Source organism: Ostrinia nubilalis, chromosome 3 (genome assembly GCF_963855985.1).
Source record: "Ostrinia nubilalis chromosome 3, ilOstNubi1.1, whole genome shotgun sequence".
Lineage (NCBI taxonomy): Eukaryota > Metazoa > Arthropoda > Insecta > Lepidoptera > Crambidae > Ostrinia > Ostrinia nubilalis.
This window is the reverse complement of record NC_087090.1, coordinates 13,653,130-13,678,623: the sequence shown is the minus strand read 5'-3', so window position 1 is coordinate 13,678,623 and position 25,494 is coordinate 13,653,130. Positions and strand designations below refer to the sequence as shown.

The window sequence follows — 25,494 nt, the reverse complement described above, 5'->3', positions numbered from 1 at the left end:
ATGCAACAATTATGATTAGTGATCAACCTGCCAAGCCAGCTTGGCGGTTATCTCGAGCCAATAGCCCAAGCTTTATGGTAAAACCAAGCATTATTACGCCAGTTTGAGGCCAATTATCTGGTCTCGCTAAGTAATATACCATGATGGTATCGGCTTGTCAATTCGCCTATAAGCAAAATTTGCTTAGCAAATGCACTGTTCAAAACCAGGCTTGCCAACAAACAATACAGCTAACTGTGAACATTTGAATGCCCTACATAGAATGAAATACTTCTGTAGATGTTTTATTTTTTAACGATCCCGTTAAACATTGCTGAATGTCAAAAGCTCAGCATCCAAATCAGTATTAACTTTTAAGAGTCGTAAATTAGGTCTAAAGTTTAAAATAAAGTAAAGGTAAACTGCAAATAGTAACGAACCAGCTTAAGCTTTTTCTCCGGACCAATACCTAAGTAGGTTCACTTTGTATAAGTAGGTATAGTTAATTATTAACACTTAAGTAGGTATAATGCCTACTATCTCCTCATCAGACTTACAACTGTGAACATAAACTTCATGCTTTGCTAGGCCTAAACGAGCTGTCATCGGTTGTAAACTATGTGGTTAGTTAGTTACCCAACTCGGCAACTTATTTACGTAATAAGTACTAGTATCAAAAGGTAATTTACAGCATCTCCGCTGCGTTACAGACAGACACGTTTACATTTGTATTGCGCGCGAACATGATGTATGGGAATACCGCGGCGTAAAATGAACTTTCATAGGCAACTAGGTTTTGTTAGGAAACGTAAAATCCATTAATCATTTAAATCTCCGATCTCTGGAAATACCTCCGAAGTCAATGAAATATGACAATAAGTTTATGGTTTACGGAACTATATTATAATAAATAATATCAATGCATTAACATTTTTGGCATTTGAAATGCAATGGACATTTTTAATAACTCGTTTTAATTAGTTACTATTGGAACTACTACTCTTTACAAATTTTTATTTATTTATTTTCCACATTACAAATGAAATGAATTTACTAATTGTAGGTACCTAGACTAACCGCGTTAAGAAAGTTAAGAAAGCTTTTTCTAAATACGTCGTGTGGAGTCAAAGTTCATCATCATTTATTTTACGAATGCAATTATCTCCCATTAACGTTTGATAAGATAACAGTTGAGTGATTGTGATTTGTGACTATCCCAACGCGACACACCTACCTACATAGTTTAGATAGGTACATAATATAAAACTTTTTAAGAATATTTTTTTCAAATAGGTACATAATGTAGAGTCTAGATAAATAACTAACTCATTATCATAATATTATGCTGCATAATATTTGGTTCATTCTTATCGACTTTCAATTACTGTTATCTACCAAATAATACTTACGAAAATGCGTCAAAAAGCACACATACAGAAGTCTCTTTAGATCGCGACCGCAAGCACGCGGTTGAGTCACGGCTGCGTCACAAAAACGCGCTCTGAGTCATACAAACTCTCATACATATGTTTTTTCCCCTCAGGTGCTACCTGCTGACTGAATCACCAGCCATGGGACTAAGACGGAAGACCTCAAAATTTGTTAATCGACGGATTAAAACTGGTATCATACTCAACATCAGCATTCAAATTAGTTTAAATCTATTATTTTAGGTGTAGAGTTACCTAATTTATTGATGCAATTTGGTTGTCTCTGCTTTTGATTGTACTTACTTTATATTCTCTATTGTATAGAGGATGTAAATTAATTTGTATTTTTGATGTTGATTCTACGATGAAGTTATAAACATGCATTTTTAGTGCCTTTAAGTGTACAGGATATTTGAGCAAACTAGAGTCGCTATTTTAGACACGTACATTTACTGTGTTGGAGTTATACGTTCCCATAACCATGCCTGCCAAACATCCTGTACTGTAGATGTACTGTGTGCCTACACCAATCTAGAAGTCTGAACGCGGTCCTGCGTTAACCATTCCACTGCCGAGCAACACCGATGATGGAGAAATCACTCTCGTCCGGTGTATGTGTCGCAAACTAGATTACACTTTATAATGTAGCGTATTTAGTAATTATAAAAGTAAAATAACACCTCTGTGATATTTATTACGATTAGGTAATAGTTGAATGAATCACCATTAAGTTGTTTGATCACTATATCAACGAACTGTGTTGACATTGGCGCAATGGCAAGGTTACATACGGTTGTGAACCTTAGTCACTTGCAATAAACAACACACATCCATATTAGTTACAAAAGTAATATCGCACAAGCGGTGTTAAAATTAACACCGAAGCGCGGTTTGATTTCTGGGGTTACAATTACAACGAACATAAACAATAAGTTAGAATAGTTTGAAAAATGATTTGCAATTGTTAGAGAAAGCAACATGTGAAAGTAGAATAGATATAGTGAATTTTATGAGTGTGTGGGTGTGTCATAGTGTAGATGCCCGTGGGCAGACTGCGTCGGAACCAACGGCACATCGGTGACTAACGGGTTTTTTACTCGAACTATGACACAATATACCCATTACAACTAACATTATGACGATTGGACTGGCACTTCTAACATTAAAACACTCATGATCTTTGGTGATCATTTTAGACCCAACGAGATTAGTCGTAATTTTAAATGCCATCATCGAGAAGTTCCTATACGTATTGTAATGTATTTAAATCTAAAAGAGATCATTTTAATTTTAATTTATTTTAAATTAAGATGATGGCTATGCTATTAAACGCAATTTTTTATTATTAAAAATACTTTTTGCATTTTTATTTTGGGCTCTACTTTAATAAATGTAGAAAGAAGTGTATAACTTTACGTCTACATAAATATTGTTACGATTGTTATTAATACGTTGATATCATATTTGCCTATTGAGTATTGAAATAAATACCTAACTGTTCAATAAGTGTATGGTATGAGAAGGGAGCTGTATTTTAGTTGTGTAGATAGATTTACTATTTGTAAATATTCTATCAATTTTCATTTCGTTTATTACATTTAATCGTCTGGGAATTTTCATTTTGTGTAAAAATTCTGTTAATTAAATGTTATAAATTATAATTTCTTGAAATCTTCAATATTAACATCACATTAAAATAATTTTCAATGTATCTCATTTTGTAATATAGAAATAATATTGTAAATATAATCTAATAGTAATAACCATTAACATTGTGTATCAGTATACGTCGATTTACGAATAAGTATTTTATATTTTTGTAAATTTGTATTATTTAGTGTCTAATTTTATTGTAAGCTAGTCAATAAAATGTATAAATCAATCCCTTTGTTTCATTTGCTTGGAAAACCGAAGCGGTCGTTAAATAAAACAAACATTTCCAAAATTAAATAACTTCTTTTATTTCAGAGTCAAATTTGTTTCCTACATAAACTTGTTAGAATGACAGACGCTGTAACATTAATTGACCATTTCACTAATGGTACGCGCCGTTAGCTGTTAGCTTACTTGGTGCGCTGGCCGGAGCGCGCCGCCGCGCCGCACGACGAGTCCCACTACCCTCATTCAGCGTATCTTTTTGACAGTTCAGGAGACGGTAATTGACAAATAACTATTTAAGTTTCTTTTTAATGGCCTTAATGGTGCGTATTTGGAACATAGTGGTTTTGCCAATATCAAGTTGAAGTTTAGTGTCAAAAGACATGGTGAAGTTAAAGTTTGCATGGTGATAACAAAACATTTTAATTAATGCATTCCATGTTTTAGTTTTTAGTAACTTTGCGCCGAGAACGGCACAAAAGAAAATAACTAATTTAGAAAAAAAAATGAAGAAAAACCACACGAAACAAAACAAATCTTTCGATGGATTCCTTGGACATTTGTTTGCAAACTATTACTGTCAAAAAGATAGCTAAATTAAGAGCGATAATTAGCCCACGCGCGGTTACTGGCCAAGTACGAGTATAACCCGCTCCAGACGAGCGTCACACAAACGACAATCGGGACACGACCCGCGGCGCGAGCGGCTACACTGCACGGCGACTACCGGTTTCATTACAGACTTTTATATTATAATAATATAGATTTTATTTTATTAACTATGCAATAATTATGATCACAAATACCCATGAACCAAACGACGCCGTCTTGAACATTCTGCATTTCTTGAAGATAACAACAACTACACAATCCATGGCGGGCCGCGGGGCGTCGGGCGGACTCGGCGACTAGTCGCGTCTCGCTGCGGCGACTAGTCGCGTCTCGCTGCGGCGACTAGTCGCGTCTCGCTGCGGCGACTAGTTGTGTACACGCGGCGGCGACTAGTCGCGCGTCGCGCCCGGCCCCGCGACCGGCCGCATGCCGAACGCGTCTCGACTACTATCCAATGCCACAAACACCTAATTTTAATCAATAATCAACAATTATCGCCCACCTCTAACACTACACGCTTTATTACCGTACGATCAAGTGGAAAAATAATTTTTGATCCATCGAAATCAACGTAACATCTCCCATGTTCGTACACATGGCTAAACAAAAATTCAAGGCAAAACACGGCACGGGGCGGGCGGCGGCCGGGACCGAGGCGCTCAGCAGAAACTGGGCCTAAGCGTCTTCAATGAGGGTTTTCGCGATTGAAAAATCCGCCAGATGGCAATACGCGACGTCCAAATGCTGCATGATTGGTTATTTTTGACATGACATTGACAGATATGTCAAAATCCACCAATCACGCAGCAGTCAGACCCCACATCCACGTCCCGCCATCTGGCGGATTTTTCAATCGCGAAAACCCTCATTGTATGGAAATGTATGAAGCGCCAAGCGCAGTCGCCGCTGAAGCAAGTCGTTTACATTAGGACTACGCAGGGACCGCTGGGCCGGCCGCCGCCCACCGCGGAACCATCTCATTGGAAAGACTATTCCTCATACGCTTATAAGAACACTTCATAAAACAGCTTTTTATATTATACTACACAATTTACACATTTATAATAGGTTTACATTTTTACACAGCAATAATAATTGTTTTGTAGTCTTCGTAATAATATATTCTATATACTCCCCGATCGCTAAATATTGTCGCATATTTAAGCATGTTTTTTGTTTTTTTTTATTATTGACACTGAATGGTCTTTAGTGTCTGAATACTTTTTTCATAAAATACTTTTAAATCTCCTCGAATCGCCCTACCGTTTCGACGCCTAAAATCAACACTACGAGAATTAGAATGGAAAAAGTGATTCGACATTATTGTTTTAGAAATCGATTAGTCACTAACGTAAACGGTAAGTAGCCAAATACACAATTAAAAACTAACTTTGAAAACTACACTACAGAATTTATAACAATTTTAAGGACGCAGTTTACAGATGTTTCAAACTCCACGAGATAAACCGATGTACAAGTTACAAACATAATCTATAAATGCTGACAATATTGTCTTTTGTCTGGAATGACACTTAAACACTTTCTACATATCAAGCTTTTAAAATATCAATTTCTAAAGAATATATAAATATGTTAGAATTTTAATGACTGATCACAACAAAAATCAGACTCTTATACAAAAAACCTCGAGTTAGTAAATATAATTTTAGAAAAAACAATAATTATGGCAAAATATTGGCGAAGTGTAACGTATCAGCTCTCCACGAATATTTATAAGTTAGATCCACTACGCGCACTAACTCTCTACGGAAAGGAAACCACTAAAATGTAAGTAAATTACAGGACTCGAGAGCCCGGCCCCTGTTAGCACAGACGGTGAATAGGTGGCGAGAACTAAGTGATATTTACATAAATAATGCGCATGATATAAAATATTATAAGACATAACCATCTTAAGTATTCATTACGTTACATTTTATTTATTACACTATGGCATTGCAACTTTGTGACTCGATTGCGGCTACACGCGTCGACACTCGTTACAATCTGACTCGTGAACGGATTGACTTGTAAGAAATAACTTGACGGTTATGTTAGACAAATAAAAATATTCGCCAAGTGCGAATGAAAGCATGCGAACCGTATTAAAACTATAACTTGTCTTTTGTGTGCGAACGGCTGTAACACGTTACAGGCCCGTATTACATAACAGAATTGAATTGAAACATTCCAGAAAACATGTGAAGGTATAAAACCAGTTAAAAGAACAAAAAAATTTAAAAACAACATTTACATGATGCTCACGATTCAATTTGATTAGCGCTAGTGCGACGTGCAAACATTTCACGATGAATCGATGAATCACAATCGACACTTCATGCTCGCATCATGTAATGTTTACAGCTCAACTGTCCCCGTTCACTTTTTGATAAAATAAAAATCAAACGCACTTCTTAAATGGCTGGGATCAACTCGTTTGAGCCATTCTTACAAAACAAGCCAAATGGGGAGCGGACCTGTTGGGTCCCGGCGGGTCGGACCCGAGCGGAGATCACATCGGCCTCATTGGGCCTAGGTGGAGGGCCACAAAGGGGCCCGGTGAGGGCCAGTCTGGTTGTGTGGACCCACATATGGGTCGTGAAGGACCCACGTGCGGGCCGTGCCGGGTCGTGGCGGGGCGTGCGAGCGCGCGGGGTGTAGCCGCGGGAAGGGAAGCGAGAACACAGCGCAGGGCGCCACCCACCTGCCCACTCTATTATAGATCCCTGCGGAAGAGAAACGACTCGATTAGGCATAGAAAAGAGACCACAGTACCAGGGTTTTGTTAATGAGGGCTATCGTTTTTATACTTAACAGTTGGCACCCCTGGCGATCTTCGCTACTAGCAAGTGACAGGACCTTACTCTACAGTGGCGCTAACTGGTGAGCGCTAAAACGATAGCCCTCATTGACTGAATAAGTTGTAAGATATTTGCTACTCACTATTTGTCATTTTCAAGCAAATAAATTAATTTCGATTTATGAGTAAATATTGGGAGTTCTTGGATACATTTATGCATAATGACATGGCAACTCTATTCTATTATTACAGTATGTTACGCACTATATATCTAGCGCTTAACTAAGTCAGTGCCTGGAATATGGGAGCGGCACGGGAGGATGATTTTGTGACGGTCAAACCCACAGATCACAGAAACTAAAGGGAGATGGGACAAGGGGGCGTGGCCGGTGTCGCAGCAATATGCCCAAAAACAGAACACATTGCTCGTGACAGCAAAGATGACAGCAGCGACGTCATAATGTAAACAGCTTACACATTGCTTGCGTAGTACTAAAGATTATTCAAACGTTGAGTACTGTTACCGCAGTGGATAATGAGCACATATTTAGATTTTTTTGTGTGTGTGAATTTCTAATGCGACACTGAGTTTCGAACTCAGCGCATTAGTTGGAATCTCTCTCTATCTCTTTGGTCAAACCTTAGCGAGACTTCAGATTTGTATGCCACGTCATATTAAAATCAAAAATCAAAAATATTTATTCAGTTTAGACCACAAGTGGCACTTATGAACGTCAATAGAAAATAATAAAAAAGAAAAGGTAGCCCTTATGGGGCACTTTACATGTCTCCTTATCGTTTAGGCCCTACCAGCGCTTCGAGACAAACATATGGCAAGTGCTGAGAAGAAACGCCGGAACAAACTCAGTCACCACTTATTGCCAGGAATTATCTAACGGTAAGAATAGTCAAATTTAAGTACATCTATGCAGACTGAACTGACCACGCAACCTTGTCATCAATATAGTCTCGAACCTTGTAATTAGTTAATGTCACCCGTGCCGCTACCATTTTTTTTTTTTTCGTCAGGAAATGCATGAAATTGCATACCCACTGGCCCGGGGGAACCAGTGGGTTATGTAAGGCTCTCCCTGCCAGATGGGCAGGGCCTTCTCACTAAAACCTGACGGGGTCCTCCCGAAGTCTTTGCGACGGTGCGAGTTATTGTCCGAGCTAGACGGCCTAGACATTCTTTCGCGGCTCCGCCCCAGACTGTGGCTCGCTCTGTTTGAGCAAGCGACGACTGGCTTCAGGGGAGTAGTACCTCCCCTGGTCTTCGCTAACGGTGCGCGTGAACACATGCGCGCGCCGCCGCCACGGGTACCCGTGCCGCTACCAAGCCTCAGGCATTAACTGCGTTAAGCGCTAAAGCTATGTACTAATGTAAGACAAAGCCACCAACCTCATCCAGTGCTGCGGCGCGGGCTGAGGCGGCGCGTGGCTCTGAGTCGCCACCCTTTGCACCACCTGCAGAAACAACATCAGAATGTTAGACAAATTAAGTAGAATGGTAGTTTATCAAACTATTGCATACGGGACTATTCCCACCACTGCAACTCCTGTGTAGCCAGGATCTACAGCTTGAACGCCACAAAAACCCAACCAATGAAGGTCAAGTTTGTCCCGGGAGAAAGTTAAACTGTCATTGGACCCGCAACGAAATTAATCAGAAGAACATAGGAGGAGTTCGAAATTAAGGTTCGACTTACCTCCATTGCAAAGCGGATGACAGTTGACAAACAAAGGTTTAAAACCTTTAAGGACTATTGCATAGTAAGAAATTCAAAATTCTAGCCTCTAGCGCCAATCCATTAGACAGTGCTAGCTATTTACAAAGAGAAAATAAAAAAATCTCCTTGGGCCCGGTTGCCATCAAGGCGGAGCGGGGCGGGAAAGAATCCTTTCTTTCCCTTTCCATCCAAAACACTTCTTCGCTCCGCTTCGCTTTGGTGGATACCGGGCCTTACCAATGACGCAAGTAAGTATTCATCAAACCTCCTTCAATGACTAATATTACACAACAGTGAAAGATAGTTTTATACCTAAAGCCTGGTCCGTGAGCACGTAGAATTTTGTCCAATGACCCCAAGCTACCCATCCTTATCGCTCGCGCGTAATTATGTTGCTATCGCGATCGCACACTTACTGTGGGCGCTCGTGGCACAGTCGCGACAGCAATATAATTACGCGTGAGCGATAAAGATGGGTAGCTTGGGGTCATTGGACGAAATTCTACGTGCTCGGCGACCAGAATATAGAAAGAAACCCCTTTTTTTAATTCATCTTCTAGATTTTTCGATGTTAATACGTATCAACATCTACAGTTCTTTATATTTGAAACAAAGAACTGTTGTTAACGACCTCATAAAGGTACGGGCGATATGGAAATCATTGGAGGAGGCCTATGTTCAGCAGTGGACGGCCTATGGCTGAGATGATAATAATCTAATGATGATGATGGTGTTACCTGCTGCACGAAGGCGCGCGTGAGGTGCGGCGCGGCGCGCTCGGCGTGCTCGAAGGCGCGCCGCAGCTCCTCCACCGCCGCCGCGCTGCCCGCGCCGTGCTTGCGCGACAGCTGCCAACAATAAACATGTTATGACACTCGGCATGTTGTCGGCCGTTTGGTGTAGTGGTTCAGAACGGACTACTATGCAGAGAGGTCCCGGGTTCGATTCCCGGCCGGGCAGAAATTGAAATGATGAATTTTAATTTCTGTGACGGGTCTGGGTGTGACTATGTATAATATGTATGTATTTAAAAAAAAAAAAGTATACAGGGTGTTAGGTAAATGGGTATATGAGCCGGCACTAGCCCATGTTAACATGGGCATATAAATGGTATGGTGAAGTCAGAAATTTGATATCATCATTTTAATTTTTTTAATTTTCATACAAAATAAATTTTATAAAATCCGATTTGTATAAAAATTAAAATAATTAAAATGAAGATATCAAATTTCTGACTTCACCATACCATTTATATGACCATGTTAACATGGACTAGTGTCGGCTCATATACCCATTTACCTAACACTCTGTATAAGTATTATATCCGTTAAGCTAGCACCCATAACACAAGCATTAAGTTGCTTACTTTGGGGCTAGCTGGCGCTGTGTGAAATTGTCCAAAGAAAAGATTTAAGATTTATAACATAGAAAATGGCAGTAGTGAGGCACCTAGTGCAGTTGTAATAGGTGTGGTTTTGCAACTTAAATGTAAAGTACGGCCAACGAGAAGCGATACCAATACATGTAAACAAACCCAATGTCATGGTCATTTGGATTAGCAGGGGTTTGACTTTGACATATTTTGGCGGGAGAACGAGACATTACGACAAAATACACAAGATGGGAAGAGACAGAATAGATTGTCAGTTCGACAGTCGAATCGACCTTTTGTATCGCTGCTAGTTGGCCGTACTTTAGTTCCGAAACAAAAATGTAAAAATAATTTTATAAAGAACGGATCTATCTTATTTCAATCACTTTTTGTTCTATAACAGAAAAAAGGACTATAAGAACAGGCGCCAAAAACGCTGCGTTTCGGATGCCTAATAAAATTTATTGATGTAATACAGCGCTTGATGCAAGAAGCGAGACCGCAAGATCAATTGTATAGGGTACTCGATCGAAACTTTCCGTTATCAGCTTACGCCATGGGCGCTTGTCACAAGTAGTCACTAAGAGCTTTTTTTTCTAATTGAGATTTTTAGATCTAAGTTGTACATAATACATGTATTTATTTCTATATATTTTAGTAGTAAAACATAACTTACCTCATTTAGTAATGGATAAATTAGCTGCTGCAAATATGGATGCCTTCTAACTTTGTTTTCTTCACTATTGGTTCCTCTATGGTCTAAAGGCGAAGCCTGAAAATAAATAAAAATGGAGTAAGTGATTGCTTGATTTCGTATTTTCCAAACCCTCATACAAGATTAAATACTATTATTCCATCAACTAAATACATTAGTAAAAACTTTTTGTTGTGTGTTTGGTTTCACGGCTCTGGGATCTATAGTCTAGTCTGCGAGCACGTGGTTTTGTCCAATGACCCCAAGCTACCCATCATTATCGCTGGCGCGTAATTATATTGCTGTCGCGACTGTACGGGCGCCCGCAGTGGGTGTGCAAAATTCTACGTGCTCACAGACCGGGCTTTAGCCCCTTTGAGCCACGTAAAATTAACAAAAACCAAGAATAAAACTAGGTTTTATTATTCTGACAATGTAAATCCAACGTTGTACTCACGGCTTTATTATTATAAACTACACTGTCGCGGTTGGAGGGGGCGTGGTCGGCGCGCTCCTTGCGCTCGTCCCGCTCGCTCCTGTCCCTGTCTCGCTCGCGCTCGCGCTCTCTCTCCTTAGCGCTCCGCTGTTCCACTACCGGTGTAGGCACGTTCGGCGATTGTCGAGGCTGGAACATTATAAAATGTAAGTATTAGTTTTTATTATGTAAAACACTCAGTTTGTTAGAACTATGTTGATTAGTTTATGTCACCGTAAAATCATCCGTCAGATTATAATCTGATCTGACGTAGTGAAATTACAATTTAACCTAATTTAACCCACTGCTAACTAACCTGATGGAGTTTACAATTTTACGTTGACATTTACACAAAAAGTCGTTTATGGCTGCTTTTATTATATTAAGTAGAGTTTAAAATAAGAAATCAGACACCAATGGTAACGATGAACTGTCAAAACTAGATTCTCTACAGATTTTGAGTAAAAAAACCTAGCAGGTTCAGTTTTTCAAACTCAACTTCATCAACATCGAATGGGCCTTATTTAAAAAAAAGTGATGTTGCGCTTTTTTGTTTAATTTGCCTACACTCATGTACGTTCACAAACAGTTCATGGTTAATTCTTCTTCTTCTCAGTCGGTACACTCTTGTCAGAGTGGTCGTGGTCATCATTTGGGATCACGATTCAGAGTGATGTTCCTCGTAATACGGCGCCATTCCTCGCGGACTGCAGCTTTCCGGGTACTTTCGCTAACCGAGCACTTAGTTGCGGCCTTATGCCTTAGGCCTCATGGTTAATATTACACATAAATAGACCGCTAAAATTTTAGAAAATCTACTGAACATGACGCTTAATATTCCTTCCAAGATATATCTGGGTATTTCTAGGTGTCGTAGTGCTACATACCGGGTGTTTGTCGGTGTTGTTGTTGATGGGCGGCGGCTTGGCGAGCGGCTCGGGCTCGTCGCTGCGGCCCACCACCGCGCCGTTGCCCACCGTCGCCGGCGAGTGTGGTCGCGGGATCACCACTGGAAACGAAGATTCAAATTCAAATTCAAATTTCTTTATTCATAACCAGGTGTTTTTACATTTCTATATTGCGATCGAGGAATTCTTTTAGAAACGAAACGAAAACGAAGATAGAATGATTCCTTAGACCTTTTGTCGATATGGTATCTTTCAGTTGATGGCAGTCCTGTTTTCCTATCAGTTTGAAGTTGTTGTTAAGAACAAGCGCTGAACACTAAGCGGCGGAATTGCGGAAAAAACCCCAGGTTGTTAGTGGATTCAGACCCCACAGACTATTTTCCTAGGTAAAGAAAAGGGTGAGAAAAAGTCCGATAGCTCATGTTCTACCCGTTATGTTCTAGCCTCACAGAGTGGCATCGCGCAACATCATGATCCACGGCGTGTAGGTAATGAACAGTAATGCACCGTAACACCATATCACTACGGTTCACATTAGAATGTGTACCTGTGTCGTCCATCATCGCCCACCGCTGCTTATCATCCTGCGCATGTCGGGGCCACGTCATGACCCACGTCCATGAGCGCCCAGCGCTGCTTGTCTTCCTGCGCGTGCGGCGGGACGTGCGGCGGCGGGTGGGCGGGGTGCGGCGGGTGCGCGGGGAGCGCGGGCTGGAGCGCCCTCGCGCCGTCATGATCCACGGCGTGTAGGTGACGAAGAGTAATGCACCGTAACACTATAGTATTATGATTCACATTACAATGTGTACGTGTGTCGTCCATCAGCGCCCGGCGCTGCTTGTCCTTCTGCGCGTGCGGCGGGACGTGCGGCGGCGGGTGGGCGGAGAGCGCGGGATGGAGCGCGCGCGCCGTCATGATCCACGGCGTGTAGGTGACGAAGAGTAATGCACCGTAACACTATAGTATTATGATTCACATTACAATGTGTACGTGTGTCGTCCATCAGCGCCCGGCGCTGCTTGTCCTTCTGCGCGTGCGGCGGGACGTGCGGCGGCGGGTGGGCGGAGAGCGCGGGATGGAGCGCGCGCGCCGTCATGATCCACGGCGTGTAGGTGACGAAGAGTAATGCACCGTAACACCATATCATTACGGTTCACATTACAATGTGTACCTGTGTCGTCCATCAGCGCCCGCCGCTGCTTGTCGTCCTGCGCGTGCGGCGGGACGTGCGGCGGGGGGTGCTTTAGGAGCGCGAGCTGCAGTGCCCTCGCGCCGCCGCGCGCCGTCATGATCCACGGCGTTTAGATGACGAAGAGTAATGCACCGTAACACCATAGCGTTACGGTTCACATTAGAATGTGTACCTGTATCATCCATCAGCGCCCGGCGCTGCTTGTCCTCCTGCGCGTGCGGCGGGACGTGCGGCGGCGGGTGGGCGGGGTGCGGCGGGTGCGCGGGGAGCGCGGGCTGCAGCGCCCGGGCGCCGGCGCCGCCGCGCACCGTCATGATCCACAGCGAGTAGGTGACGAAGAGTGATGCACCGTAACACTATAGCGTTACGATTCACATTAGAATGTGTACCTGTGTCGTCCATCATCGCCCGCCGCTGCTTGTCGTCCTGCGCGTGCGGCGGGGGGTGGGCGGGGTGCGGCGGGTGCGCGGGCTGGAGCGCCTTCGCGCCGTCATGAACTACGGCGTTTAAGTAATAATACACCGTAAAACCATATCATTACGGTTCAATTTAGAATCCACATACCTATAGCGCTCTCGCGCCGGTGCGGCTGCGCACCGTCATGATCCACGGCGTTTAGGCGGGGGGTGCGCGGGGAGCGCGGGCTGCAGCGCCCGGGCGCCGTCATGATCCACGTCGAGTAGATGACGAAGAGTAATGCACCGTAACACCATCACGTTACGGTTCAATTTAGAAGCCACATACCTGTGTCGTCCATCATCGCCCGGCGCTGCTTGTCGTCCTGCGCGTGCGGCGGGACGTGCGGCGGCGGGTGCGCGGGGAGCGCGAGCTGGAGAGCCCTCGCGCCGTCATGATCAGTAACGAACAGTAATGCACCGTAACGCCATATCAATACGGTTCTAATTGTAATGTGTACCTGTGTCGTCCATCAGCGCCCGGCGCTGCTTGTCGTCCTGCGCGTGCGGCGGGACGTGCGGCGGGGGGTGGGCGGGGTGCGGCGGGTGCGCGGGGAGCGCGGGCTGCAGCGCCCGGGCGCCGGCGCCGCCGCGCACCGTCATGATCCACGGCATTTAGGTGACAAATAGTAATGCACCGTAACACTATAGTATTACGATTCACATTACGATGTCTACCTGTGTCGTCCATTAGCGCCCGGCGCTTGTCCTCCTGCGCGTGCGGCGGCGGGTGGGTGGGGTGCGGGGGGTGCGCGGGCTGGAGTGCCCTCGCGCCGCCGCGCGCCGTCATGATCCACGGCGTTTAGGTGACGAATAATAATACACCGTAACACCATATCATTACGGTTCACATAACAATGTGTACGTGTGTCGTCCATCAGCGCCCGGCGCTGCTTGTCCTCCTGCGCGTGCGGCGGGACGTGCGGCGGCGGGTGAGTAGGGTGCGGCGGGACCGCCGGCGCCGTCATAATCCACGGCGTTTAGATGACGAAGAGTAATGCACCGTAACACCATATCATTACGGTTCACATTACGATGTGTACCTGTGTCGTCCAGAAGCCACATAGGTACCTGTGTCGTCCATCATCGCCCGGCGCTGCTTGTCGTCCTGCGCGTGCGGCGGGACGTGCGGCGGGGGGTGGGCGGGGTGCAGCGCTCTCACGCCAGTGCCACCGCGCGCCGTCATGAACTACGGCGTTTAAGTAATAATACACCGTAACACCATACCATTACGGTTCACATTAGAATGTGTACCTGTGTCGTCCATCATCGCCCGGCGCTGCTTGTCGTCCTGCGCGTGCGGCGGGACGTGCGGCGAGGGGTGAGGGGGGAGCGCCGACGCCGTCATGATCCACGGCGTGTAGGTGACGAAGAGTAATGCACCGTAACACTATATCATTACGGTTCATATTAGAAGCCACATACCTGTGTCGTCCATCATCGCCCGGCGCTGCTTGTCGTCCTGCGCGTGCGGCGGGACGTGCGGCGGGGGGTGAGTAGGGTGCGGGCTAGTGCTCTCGCGGCGGGTGCGCGGGGAGCGCGGGCTGGAGAGCTCTCGCGCCGTCATGAACTACGGCGTTTAGGTAATAATACACCGTAACACCATATCATTACGATTCAAATTACCTGTGTCGTCCATCAGCGCCCGCCGCTGCTTGTCCTCCTGCGCGTGCGGCGGGTGCGCGGGGAGCGCGGGCTGGAGTGCCCTCGCGCCGGCGGCGCCGCGCACCGTCATGATCCACGTCGTGTAGACAATAAACAGTAACGCACCGTAACACTACAGTGGAATCTCTATAACTCGAATCTCAAGGGAAATGCAAAAAAAATCGAGTTAACGAGTTTTCGACTTAACAAGAACTTCGAGATACAAGGACTTAACTGCTGAAATTTCGACTTGTAGAGGACGGACAAGCTCGCTATAAGTAATCGTGTCCTGTGGCGACAAGGACAAACATCACGTTCACAGCTGTGTTACTTAGAAAGTTTCATTGATGTATTCTTTCATTGCACGTGTACAAGACAAAAACAATAGATTAGAAGCCCCGAACCCGAACATTCATTTTGGATTTTATTGCTATTATTTCGGGGAATTCCAAGTAAGACGTTATTATATTTTACTAACTACGACTTACGGAGTCCCCTTTTTTTCGAGTTATAGAGTATAAATATGTATCATCAATACTTCGTAGGGAAATAACATTTTGTTCGAGTTACAAAGTCTAAATAATTCGAGATACCGCGTATTTAGGTGCTCAGCGGAAGGGAATGGCAATTTTTTTCGACTTACTGAGGATTTTGACTTAACGAGGTTCGAGTTATAGAGATTCCACTGTATATCATTACGATTCAATTTAGAAGCTACATACCTGTGACGTCCATCAGCGCCCGGCGCTGCTTGTCCTCCTGCGCGTGCGGCGGGACGTGCGGCGGGGGGTGCGCGGGGAGCGCGGGCTGCAGCGCAGGTGTGTTTAGGTGACGAATTGATGCACCGTAACGCCATATCAATACGGTTCTAATTGTAATGTGTACCTGTGTCGTCCATCATCGCCCGGCGCTGCTTGTCGTCCTGCGCGTGCGGCGGGACGTGCGGCGGGGGGTGGGCGGGGTGCGGCGGGTGCGCGGGGAGCGCGGGCTGCAGCGCCCGGGCGCCGGCGCCGCCGCGCACCGTCATGATCCACGGCTCGTCGGCCTCGCCGTCGCCGCGGCTGCCTTCCTCCCTGAAAACACAGATGTGAATTTATTTATGTATTGATAACAAATTCAACAATTAATAAAGTCCAGATGCGATTGCGGTCAAATATCTGCCTTGTTTTGCATTTTAAAAAAAATTGTTTAAAAATATTTGACAGCCTCCGTGGTTTTCACTGGTTTTCAGACTAGAACTGGTCTACGGATAGAAGAGGCTTTACATGGAGAATACATGCCTGGCTACTGATCCCTGGTCTAAAAACATAATTTCAAAGTGACTCTACATGTGAATGCGCCAGCTGCTAGCTTTAAGTGTTCAGAACAGTAACTTGTTCTGCTCTTGCGCATTTGTCACTTTAGTGGTATTATAAGTACAGCAATAAAAGCAAATATTTATTTTCTTAATAGACTTTTTATTACATTCAGGGTCTTTCTCTCAAACACCGTATAAATAACGCTTCCAAGAGCCGTATCAAGTCGATAAATCAAAATCATTATGCAAAACAAAGCCCCAATGTATTCGTATTTCACAAAAACATTAGAGGCTGGAAATTGTAAGCAAATTACTTTCCAGTGGCCCGTGGGAAATATGGGTTTGTTAAATTTGTAACAGAATACGTACGAAGCTGGTTTGTTAAATTTGTAATAGAATACGTACGAATCTGAGTTCTCCGACTCGGTCTCGCTTTCTTCGCTTCGCTGCGCCTTCCACTTCTTATACCTATCTATAAGATCCATTAAATACGAATTCTTCTTCGCCTTCCTGATGAACTGGAACTTTAGTAACTCTTTTGCCGTCGGCCTCTGGAAACGTAACAAAAATAATACGTAAATAAATGCACTAGCACAATACTGCACCATCTAGTATAAAATTAAACAAAACTTGTCCCTTAACTAAACAACGAACATAAACATACATATGTTCACAGACACACATACTACTTGTAGTGTACAGGATTCTAACCCGCAACCCTACCCGGCATACGTGATACGTGAACCATGGAATCTTAACCTACAACAAACGGCAGTCATATAAGTTTATTTTTTTGAATAAGCTCACTATTACTGTAATTTATTTAGTCATAGTCAAAATATTTCTTAAATATTAATTGATAATATTTGGCATTTGGTAACGTGAGCAATCATTATTATTACACGTTTTTCAACCGCACCGACCGCAAACCTCGTCCAATAATTTACGTTAAATCGACCTAATTTCATTTGCCTACGTTACTTCAAATTGCTTTGTTTGGTAGCATGCAATAAATGTACGAACGCCAAATTACCGTAAGTACGGTTATGAATAAGTGATAAGCATTATTATTTGAAAACATTGCGATAGGTATTCACCTGAGTGGAAAATAATGTTATCATTACGAATTTAAATAAACATGAAGTGTATTGTTCAAACCAAACCATTCCAAATATTTGAGATAAACATGAGCATAAAACTAGAGTAAGAGCATTCTTCGCTCGATATTCCTCCTTGTTAATCTGGTAATTTATTTTATTTTATCATCATTTAGAATTAGCGAGAATATTTGAACCAGAATACTGACGGGATCAAGCGAGCATTTGTAGTAAATTCCTAAAACGTCGCACGAAGATAGAACAACGACAGAATGCTCGACATCGGATAACATAAAGAACATTTAATTGAGAGCGAATAGGATTAACTTTTCTCGTTTGGTTGGTTGAAAATGGCTTACTATTTTGAGGCTAAAGCTTAAACCTCATACTTTTTAATAAAAGTATATTTTTAACACAAAATCCAACAACTTTATTAGCCGCTCCATTAATTAAGCTACCGTTTATTCAGAGATCAGAGGCCGATGTGAATTAACCCGGTCTATTATTTAACTGTAGCGAGCCTTTAATCACGTTTGCTTCCTTCGCCGAAGAAACGGAAATAAGATTGCTCCTTAGCTCTTTATTTTACTTCCACGGAATGGTTTAAAATTCCTTTGGGGCCATTCGCGATCAACAGTAGAGAAAGCTTAACTCAAATGGCAGAGTAAAGTACCTTTATTTGTGCAATCTTCCAAATAATTTAGTCAATCGTAATTAGTATAGCTACGTTCGTACATTTTACAGTTTAGCTTTAATTAGGTACTTACTTGCAATGTAAGTGTTGCTGTTTCTAAATCACAGTGAATTTAAATAAATAGTTTTATATTTCTCATTGTTTAATACAACTACTGAACTGTTAAGAAGTAATAGGCGTTGAGCCTCGAAGATAATACCTAATAAATAACATAGCTAAAGATTCTACTTAGTTTTCGTCATATTTGATTTTGAATGTGGTCGGTAAACAAATGAGAATCAGACAGAGATGACTTACATTTTCTGGATCCTTATTAAGGCACGTTTTACAGTTTAGCTTTAATTAGGTACTTACTTGCAATGTAAGTGTTGCTGTTTCTAAATCACAGTGAATTTAAATAAATAGTTTTATATTTCTCATTGTTTAATACAACTACTGAACTGTTAAGAAGTAATAGGCGTTGAGCCTCGAAGATAATACCTAATAAATAACATAGCTAAAGATTCTACTTAGTTTTCGTCATATTTGATTTTGAATGTGGTCGGTAAACAAATGAGAATCAGACAGAGATGACTTACATTTTCTGGATCCTTATTAAGGCACGCTTCGACGAACTCTTTGAACGGTTTCGAATAGCTCCCCGTTAGCTGTGGGGGGTTATTTTTGGGGATGAGGAAGAGCACCCTCATTGGGTGCAACTCGGAATTGGGTGGTTCTCCCTTGGCCAACTCTATTGCTGTGATGCCGAGCGACCAGATGTCGGCTTTGCTGTCGTAGCACGACTGCTTGATCACCTCTGGCGCCATCCAGAAGGGCGTGCCGACGAATGTGTTGCGTTTACTTGTTGTGTTCGTTAGTTGGCCCGCGACACCTAGAAACACAGAGTTGGCTTTAGCCGATTGCAATAGACATGTTGACACCACCAATCAATTGACCTACTTTTTAAAACTGTCAAAACGAAACTCTCCCATAGATTTTGTATGGCACTACAAGCAAGTGACGTCACTATTTTTTCAACTCAATCCAATGACTTTTTTCAATTACAATGCGAACAAAAATCCTAATTTACAGGTAATTTAAAATTAATTAAGTTTATAAGACCAGAATGAAGGGTCTTTTTAAAAAAGTTGTGGTTTCGAATTGTTGGGGTATGGTGTCAAACTGTCTATTTGCAACTGGTCACTAGAGATGGGCTCTACCATGATATTAGGGCCCATTTTTTATTGTCAGATATCTTTTTTTTTAATCGTTCGAAAGATTAATTATTTTCTGCCCAGAGTAGAAGACGAAAATTAATGAAGCGTCTTAATGAATGCAATAGATAACAGCTTTACAATGACGTAAAATCTTACACGTGGAAATCGCATCACGTTTCTATTTTCAACATAAAATAAAAATACTACGTCACGCCATTTTATAACATGCAACCACGTTTCTATTTTAAGATTTAACGACAAAATTTCTTAGTCAGCTGGGTAACTAATTAGTGCATTGTAATAACAAAGTTTGTTTACTAAACATGTTTTTAATACTAAAAGGGTAACCGTGTTGTCTTTGCAGCGCAGTCCGCTGCGCAAATATTCATCAAACACTGGCCGGGCGCCAAAGTGTCCCCGGAGTCTAGGCAGGGTTAACTCGTAGCGGGAAGACTTTGATTAACAAGGTAATGCCGTCTTGCCACCGTACCTACATACATAACCTCGCACTTGATGCATAATAAATGCACAAGGCGCTAGCAACGAAATACTAAGACCGTATTACGAATTCATGCCATGTACATTATCATGTACCCTTACCCTATCGGGTAAGGGTTAGTTTTCGATTTCGCATTTGGAATGTCTCTAGCTTATCTATGACGGTCTCCAGATTAGAATTGGATGTATATTGTAACAGGATAGACTATAAATCTGGAAAGTTGCACAGCATAACAAACACGTCGACAAAGGAAACATATTTCATATTCCAATATGACAGATTATGGGTAATTGAATGTATCTGATATGCGGAATTCTTCCAGCCCGCTCGCGCGTATCAAAGATCATTGATTAGATTACGGTTTTATTATTTTCGTGCTCAGTCTCCACGCATCGCTCGTTTTATAGCGGCACAAGGAGCAGCCGCTCGACCGTTGCGACAGCATTTGGCGACTTTACTGGTACTCTGGTATACCCACACGCCCAAATGTAATCAATTAACGTCTATGCATTAAAACTCTGTCATGGAATAAATATGATCTGAGGCGAAATCGCAAATTGGAAAGTAATTGCGGATTGCCTGCCCACTAATAGATGCAATCGATCATATTTTGGAGCACGCGGTAGACTGAATGCAGAAGTAAATGGGGTGCGACTTTGGCTTTCAGTAATGAATTTCTCTGCTTGTTGAATGATTGATTCTCAACTGGTCTCAGTCTAGTGGGTTAGTAGTGCCTTGCGTTGTCGCTGCGTCGACTGAGCGATGAGGCGCTGTAATTCTACATTCACGCAGGATCACCGCGCTGTGGTCTCCTCGCAGCCGCCTACAGAAGCCACGTCACTCACCGAAGTCGGCCAGCTTGACATCGCCCATCTCGCTGAGCAGCACGTTGGCGGCCTTGATGTCGCGGTGCAGCTTGCGCTCGGAGTGCAGGGTCCAGTCGCGCAGCATCACCGCGCTGTGATCACCTCGCACCGCCTGCAGCAGCCGCGTACTCACCGAAGTCGGCCAGCTTGACGTCGCCCATCTCGCTGAGCAGCACGTTGGCGGCCTTGATGTCGCGGTGCAGCTTGCGCTCGGAGTGCAGGTAGTCCAGGCCGCGCAGAACCTCGCGCAGGATCACCGCGATGTGCATCTCCTCGAAGCTGCCCGCCTTCATCAGGTCCAGCGCCGACCCGCCGCCCAGGTACTCCATTATTATCCATAGTTTTGTTCCCTGGAAACAAAGCAGAAAGATTCTATAAATATTCGTTCAGATTTAGGGGCTATAAGGGAATATCAAATCCGAAGGTAAGCAAGCGACATCCGAAATCCACATACTTTTTTTTGAACCTACCTACATGCATTATGCCTATGCTGAAATTATGTCGTTGTCGTAAGATAAGATTTCTAAATGTCAAAGAGAAACAAACATTTACTAACCCTTTGACACATTTATGTTTTATTGCAACTATTAAAACATGTGACATTTGAAAGGATTGAGATCGCTCTAAATATTCCTGTAAATCATCCTTGTTCATAACAGCTTAGACACTAGTTTATTGCTGCCAACATTCCATTGAAAGCCTAGGCCCATTCATGGAATGGTTTATTTGATATGATCATTGACTATGGGGGACAGTTAGCAGGGAACGTTATGACGATAGATCGCACGTGCACGCTACATGCACGCGGAAGAGGACAATGAGCGCAGCGGAGCAGGGATCCGGTGCGCCCATTCACGCTCCATCAGCCAGCGGCACGTAGGAACATCATGGCCGCAACCCTGGATAGATCACTCGAGCAATTTACGAACAAGGTTCCCAACAAACGAAATTTGCATGAACAGACATATTATGAGAGAAGGTTAATGATATTGCAAATGATTGCGAGACCCAAGCATGTTTACCGTCAAAATATTATAAAGAATTAGGTCTCCCTGAAACTAACGAGTCGCTAGCATGTACAATATGTAGCAATGGAGCCTAACACGATTGCGCTACGAATATAAAAACTTTTACGGTACCTACTCACAATAAAGCAACTCTGTAATATGAAAATTCATAACATGATGAATAAAACTGAAAAAGCTCGTAAATTATTATGAGAACATTTACCGGCTAACAAGCTAGGCCTAAAAAACTTAGTAAGCATTTTTGCGCAGCGAGTAACTGAAAATGTACCCCAGTTTCATGAGAGAGCCGAACAAATTCTTCGACCGTAAAGATATTTCGGCCGAACAACATCAAACAAAAGATCTGAAGAGGAAAATATCGGGCTCTGCCGAAATTCTCAACGTAAATAAATAGGATGACGTACACGAAACATAAGCATGAGTATGCAATCGTCTAACATTTACATAATAAATAAGGAGGGAAAGTGGACGTGAAATGGGGAGCCCTTTTTCAATAAGTTTTGGGTTTGATGTCCGCTTTGGACATCCCTAACTTAATTCGCCACATCGGAAGTCGTAACAGTAAATAGAATAGAACAGTCGATATTGTGTTATAATAGAAGTCGGCATCCAAGTTATTTTGGACCCAGCCGGCACTACCACTAACTGAATAAATAAATTCACCCGCGGCCCGCTTGTTAGTAGTTTCAACCATAGATCTGGAAACAGATTGCATGTTGGAAAAGGAAAATCTTGTTTTCATTTTACTCGAATAGATTTTCACAACGCTTGTAGCTCGCTCAAACATAGTAAGTATGTACATCTCATTTTATTTTTATCTTATCTACTGTCAGCAACCCAAACTAAACTGAATGACAATGCGACATGATATTTTTTAGAAGTCTCAAATATGAAAATGTGAGTACCGGTATCGCTTACGTTTACTTAGTTTCATGCAGAGCAGGTAATTAAAACAATCTGAAAATTGAAAAGCCCCTGACACGAAGGGCGTTTAACGGCGCTGGCGTAAGTGCCAGGCTGGCTACCTGCCTAGCCTACGGCAGAAAAGCAGAATTTTAACGAGGAATAAAAAGACCTTGTAAGGCTCTTTTCATAATAAGCTTTTTCATAGCCCGTGTGAGGTATGCTCAGTGTAGCCGTCATGTACACGTCGCTATGGCAACCGATGGCGTCGGTCAAAGACCTCGTCGTCGCGACACCCAAAGCACAAAAAGAAAAGTGCACTATTAATCCTAGAGAAGTCAAATAGGGTTATCTAACGAAGCAGAGTTTGCATTCAAGGGCTGATGAGATTAAAAGACTGCGCGTCTGCAAGTCGGCTCGTTATGGAGTTAACTTTGTGTAAAACTCGTTAATTCATTATAACTTCAATCATAATGGTGTAGCTCCATTGCGGCCCGGAGAGGCGTAGACGCGTTTAATTACTTTAAAACTCGCACGTTAGCGTTAATTATGACTTTCCGAATAATATGAATTGCGGGAGGAATGTAACTTGTAAGAACATTATAATTTCAACATTTATAAAACTGTTTACGTCTATTGTTCCAATTAGAAAATTGTGTTACTCGCACAGATACGTTTTTTCTTCACCAATTAGTTTCGCTGCTGGTACACGTATCCAATTACGAAATTTATAGGTATCGAAATGCACTCATTAGTCACAGATTTCGTAAATCATACAAAGATTACTGCTGGCGACAGACTATTGAAGCACGAAAACACTTGGAAATACTTTGAACGAGACCGATAATAATATGGTACTTCATTCATCAATTGAAACTTTCGTCATAAATGAATCTTCAGTTTTGTAACGTCATCAAAATGTGTTATTTGTATTAAATACAGGTCATAAAGTCCCCACTTAATCGTACTTCAAAATCTTTTCTTACAATTTAGTTGAAATTATATTTTTTTTAATAATTAAATCGAACACAGGTTATACTAACCTGAAATAAAACCTTCAATAACCAAAATTTCAAGAAGATATTTTTACATCTTTCTTTCATGCGAAGTGAGTTCCATAAAAGAAGGGTTGTTCCACATTAAGCTTACGTTTATAGTTATAGCATGGGTTCATAGAAGACTGAAAAAAGGCATAAAAAAGCGCATCGACCGGCAACTAATTAAAAGTTGTAAATAAAACAGACTTGCAAAAATGCATAGAAACTCGACAACAATCGAACGGTGTCGATTCGAGGGTGGGTTCATCATTCGTTAACTAATTCAGCTGGTTGGTTGCCATGGCGACGCGTCGAGGGCGGGCGCCGCCCAACATCCGCCCGCCTTAATAATTTCCCGGACGATTGGATGCCGCTAGTTGCTGTAAACAACGGCTATGCGGCCAATTTAAGTTTGTAAGAAGTCCGAACGGCCAAGTTGTGAGATAGATTAAAATGTAGGCACATACATCCATCTCGTACCGGCAGACTTACATTGAACTTACATACTGCTTATTGGAAATAATTGCAGGTAGGGATTTTTTTCTTATCAAAATTGAGAATATACAGAAACTGATTATAGCACGGTTAAAATAAAAAAATGTATTGTTTGTTACAATAACAATAAAAATACAATATCTATAAAATACACTCGACATCAAATAAATCGCACCTCCCGCGACAAGCATTTTCAAACGTATGTATCCCCACTTCCCACCAATATTGGCACCATTTAAAAGCCTAGTTCTAACCTTCATTTCATTAAAGGAAAGGTTTTTACCCCAAAAATGTGTCTTTAGAAGGATCCAGAGTCACTTCTTCAAAAAATAGGTAGTTACGCTAGAGCTAACTTTTATGGCTATAAAACTGTTAAGTTGGGATTAATCGCTATCCATCTGTTAAAGAGGACACGTGAAATCATTATTTGGTTTTATAACCATAAAAATTGGTCTAATAGATCCCATAGGTGGGCCCAAAGTGAGGTATTTTTTCAAGTCACATTTATGGTATATGTTAATCATTTATTAAGAAATTAAATGTGTTTTTCTTTAAGGATATTTATTGGGCTTTCAAATAACACCAATATTGTTGGGGCACCATGATTGTGTCAGAAGAAAATCGTTAAAGTTCGCGTCGCGGAAGGTGCGGTTTATTTGATGTTGAGTATATGTCTAGACTCTCAAGACCCTTTGAATTCTGATATGCCGTCTTTACATGTAGATGCTACGAACGAAATATACTTGTGTAAATAGATATTATTGAACTGAATCTTTCCAGAACTTTTTTGTAAAATAATATTTTTTCAGGGCAACTAAACTCTACGTCTAGAAAGCAAACTAATCTGATATCAGAAAATTGCCTATTACCTGCCTATTTATTATAGAGCCACAGAAACGACATCAGAGTTGAGAGAAAATAAGACCTTTTGGAATAATTCATGTGCTTTCATTATACGCAGAAAATAGATTCCAGTCCGTAAAAGACCCTAAAATAATATCTGATTATCGTCAGATATAACGACCGAGTCGTAAATAACGTGCGTAGGTAATTTATTTAAATAATAATGGATGAATCACCATGATATTAAGTTGATAAGTAATCATAGGATTATATAAATATAAAATTCCAACGAATTCCGCGTTCTATTTACAACAGTCATAATAACACCGCTATAGAAGTTAAAGTGATATCAAACGTTAAACGTTACGAT

The 25,494-nt window shown here is 42.3% G+C and overlaps 2 protein-coding genes across 2 annotated transcripts in view; one reads left to right on the top strand and one right to left on the bottom strand.

The window, feature by feature from the left end:
- Positions 1–3,697, top strand: part of LOC135088004 (integrin beta pat-3-like) — a 40,443-nt gene extending 36,746 nt beyond the window's left edge. The window contains exon 7 of the mRNA XM_063982884.1: positions 1,523–3,697. The gene's annotated coding sequence lies outside the window, so the exon portion shown is untranslated. The remainder of the gene's footprint in view (positions 1–1,522) is intronic.
- LOC135088182 (cyclin-dependent kinase 12) overlaps positions 3,346–25,494 on the bottom strand; it is a 66,228-nt gene continuing 44,079 nt past the window's right edge. Inside the window, exons 3-18 of the mRNA XM_063983072.1 lie at positions 20,952–21,168; positions 18,836–19,128; positions 16,872–17,017; positions 16,055–16,242; positions 15,658–15,665; positions 15,152–15,302; positions 14,970–15,079; positions 14,766–14,915; positions 14,569–14,714; positions 13,815–13,909; positions 11,858–11,979; positions 10,953–11,120; positions 10,478–10,573; positions 9,167–9,277; positions 8,102–8,166; positions 3,346–6,625 (exon numbers count right to left, since the gene is read on the bottom strand). Coding sequence (XP_063839142.1) covers positions 6,616–6,625; positions 8,102–8,166; positions 9,167–9,277; positions 10,478–10,573; positions 10,953–11,120; positions 11,858–11,979; positions 13,815–13,909; positions 14,569–14,714; positions 14,766–14,915; positions 14,970–15,079; positions 15,152–15,302; positions 15,658–15,665; positions 16,055–16,242; positions 16,872–17,017; positions 18,836–19,128; positions 20,952–21,168 — 2,076 coding nt within the window. The 3' untranslated portion in view covers positions 3,346–6,615. The remainder of the gene's footprint in view (positions 6,626–8,101; positions 8,167–9,166; positions 9,278–10,477; positions 10,574–10,952; positions 11,121–11,857; positions 11,980–13,814; positions 13,910–14,568; positions 14,715–14,765; positions 14,916–14,969; positions 15,080–15,151; positions 15,303–15,657; positions 15,666–16,054; positions 16,243–16,871; positions 17,018–18,835; positions 19,129–20,951; positions 21,169–25,494) is intronic.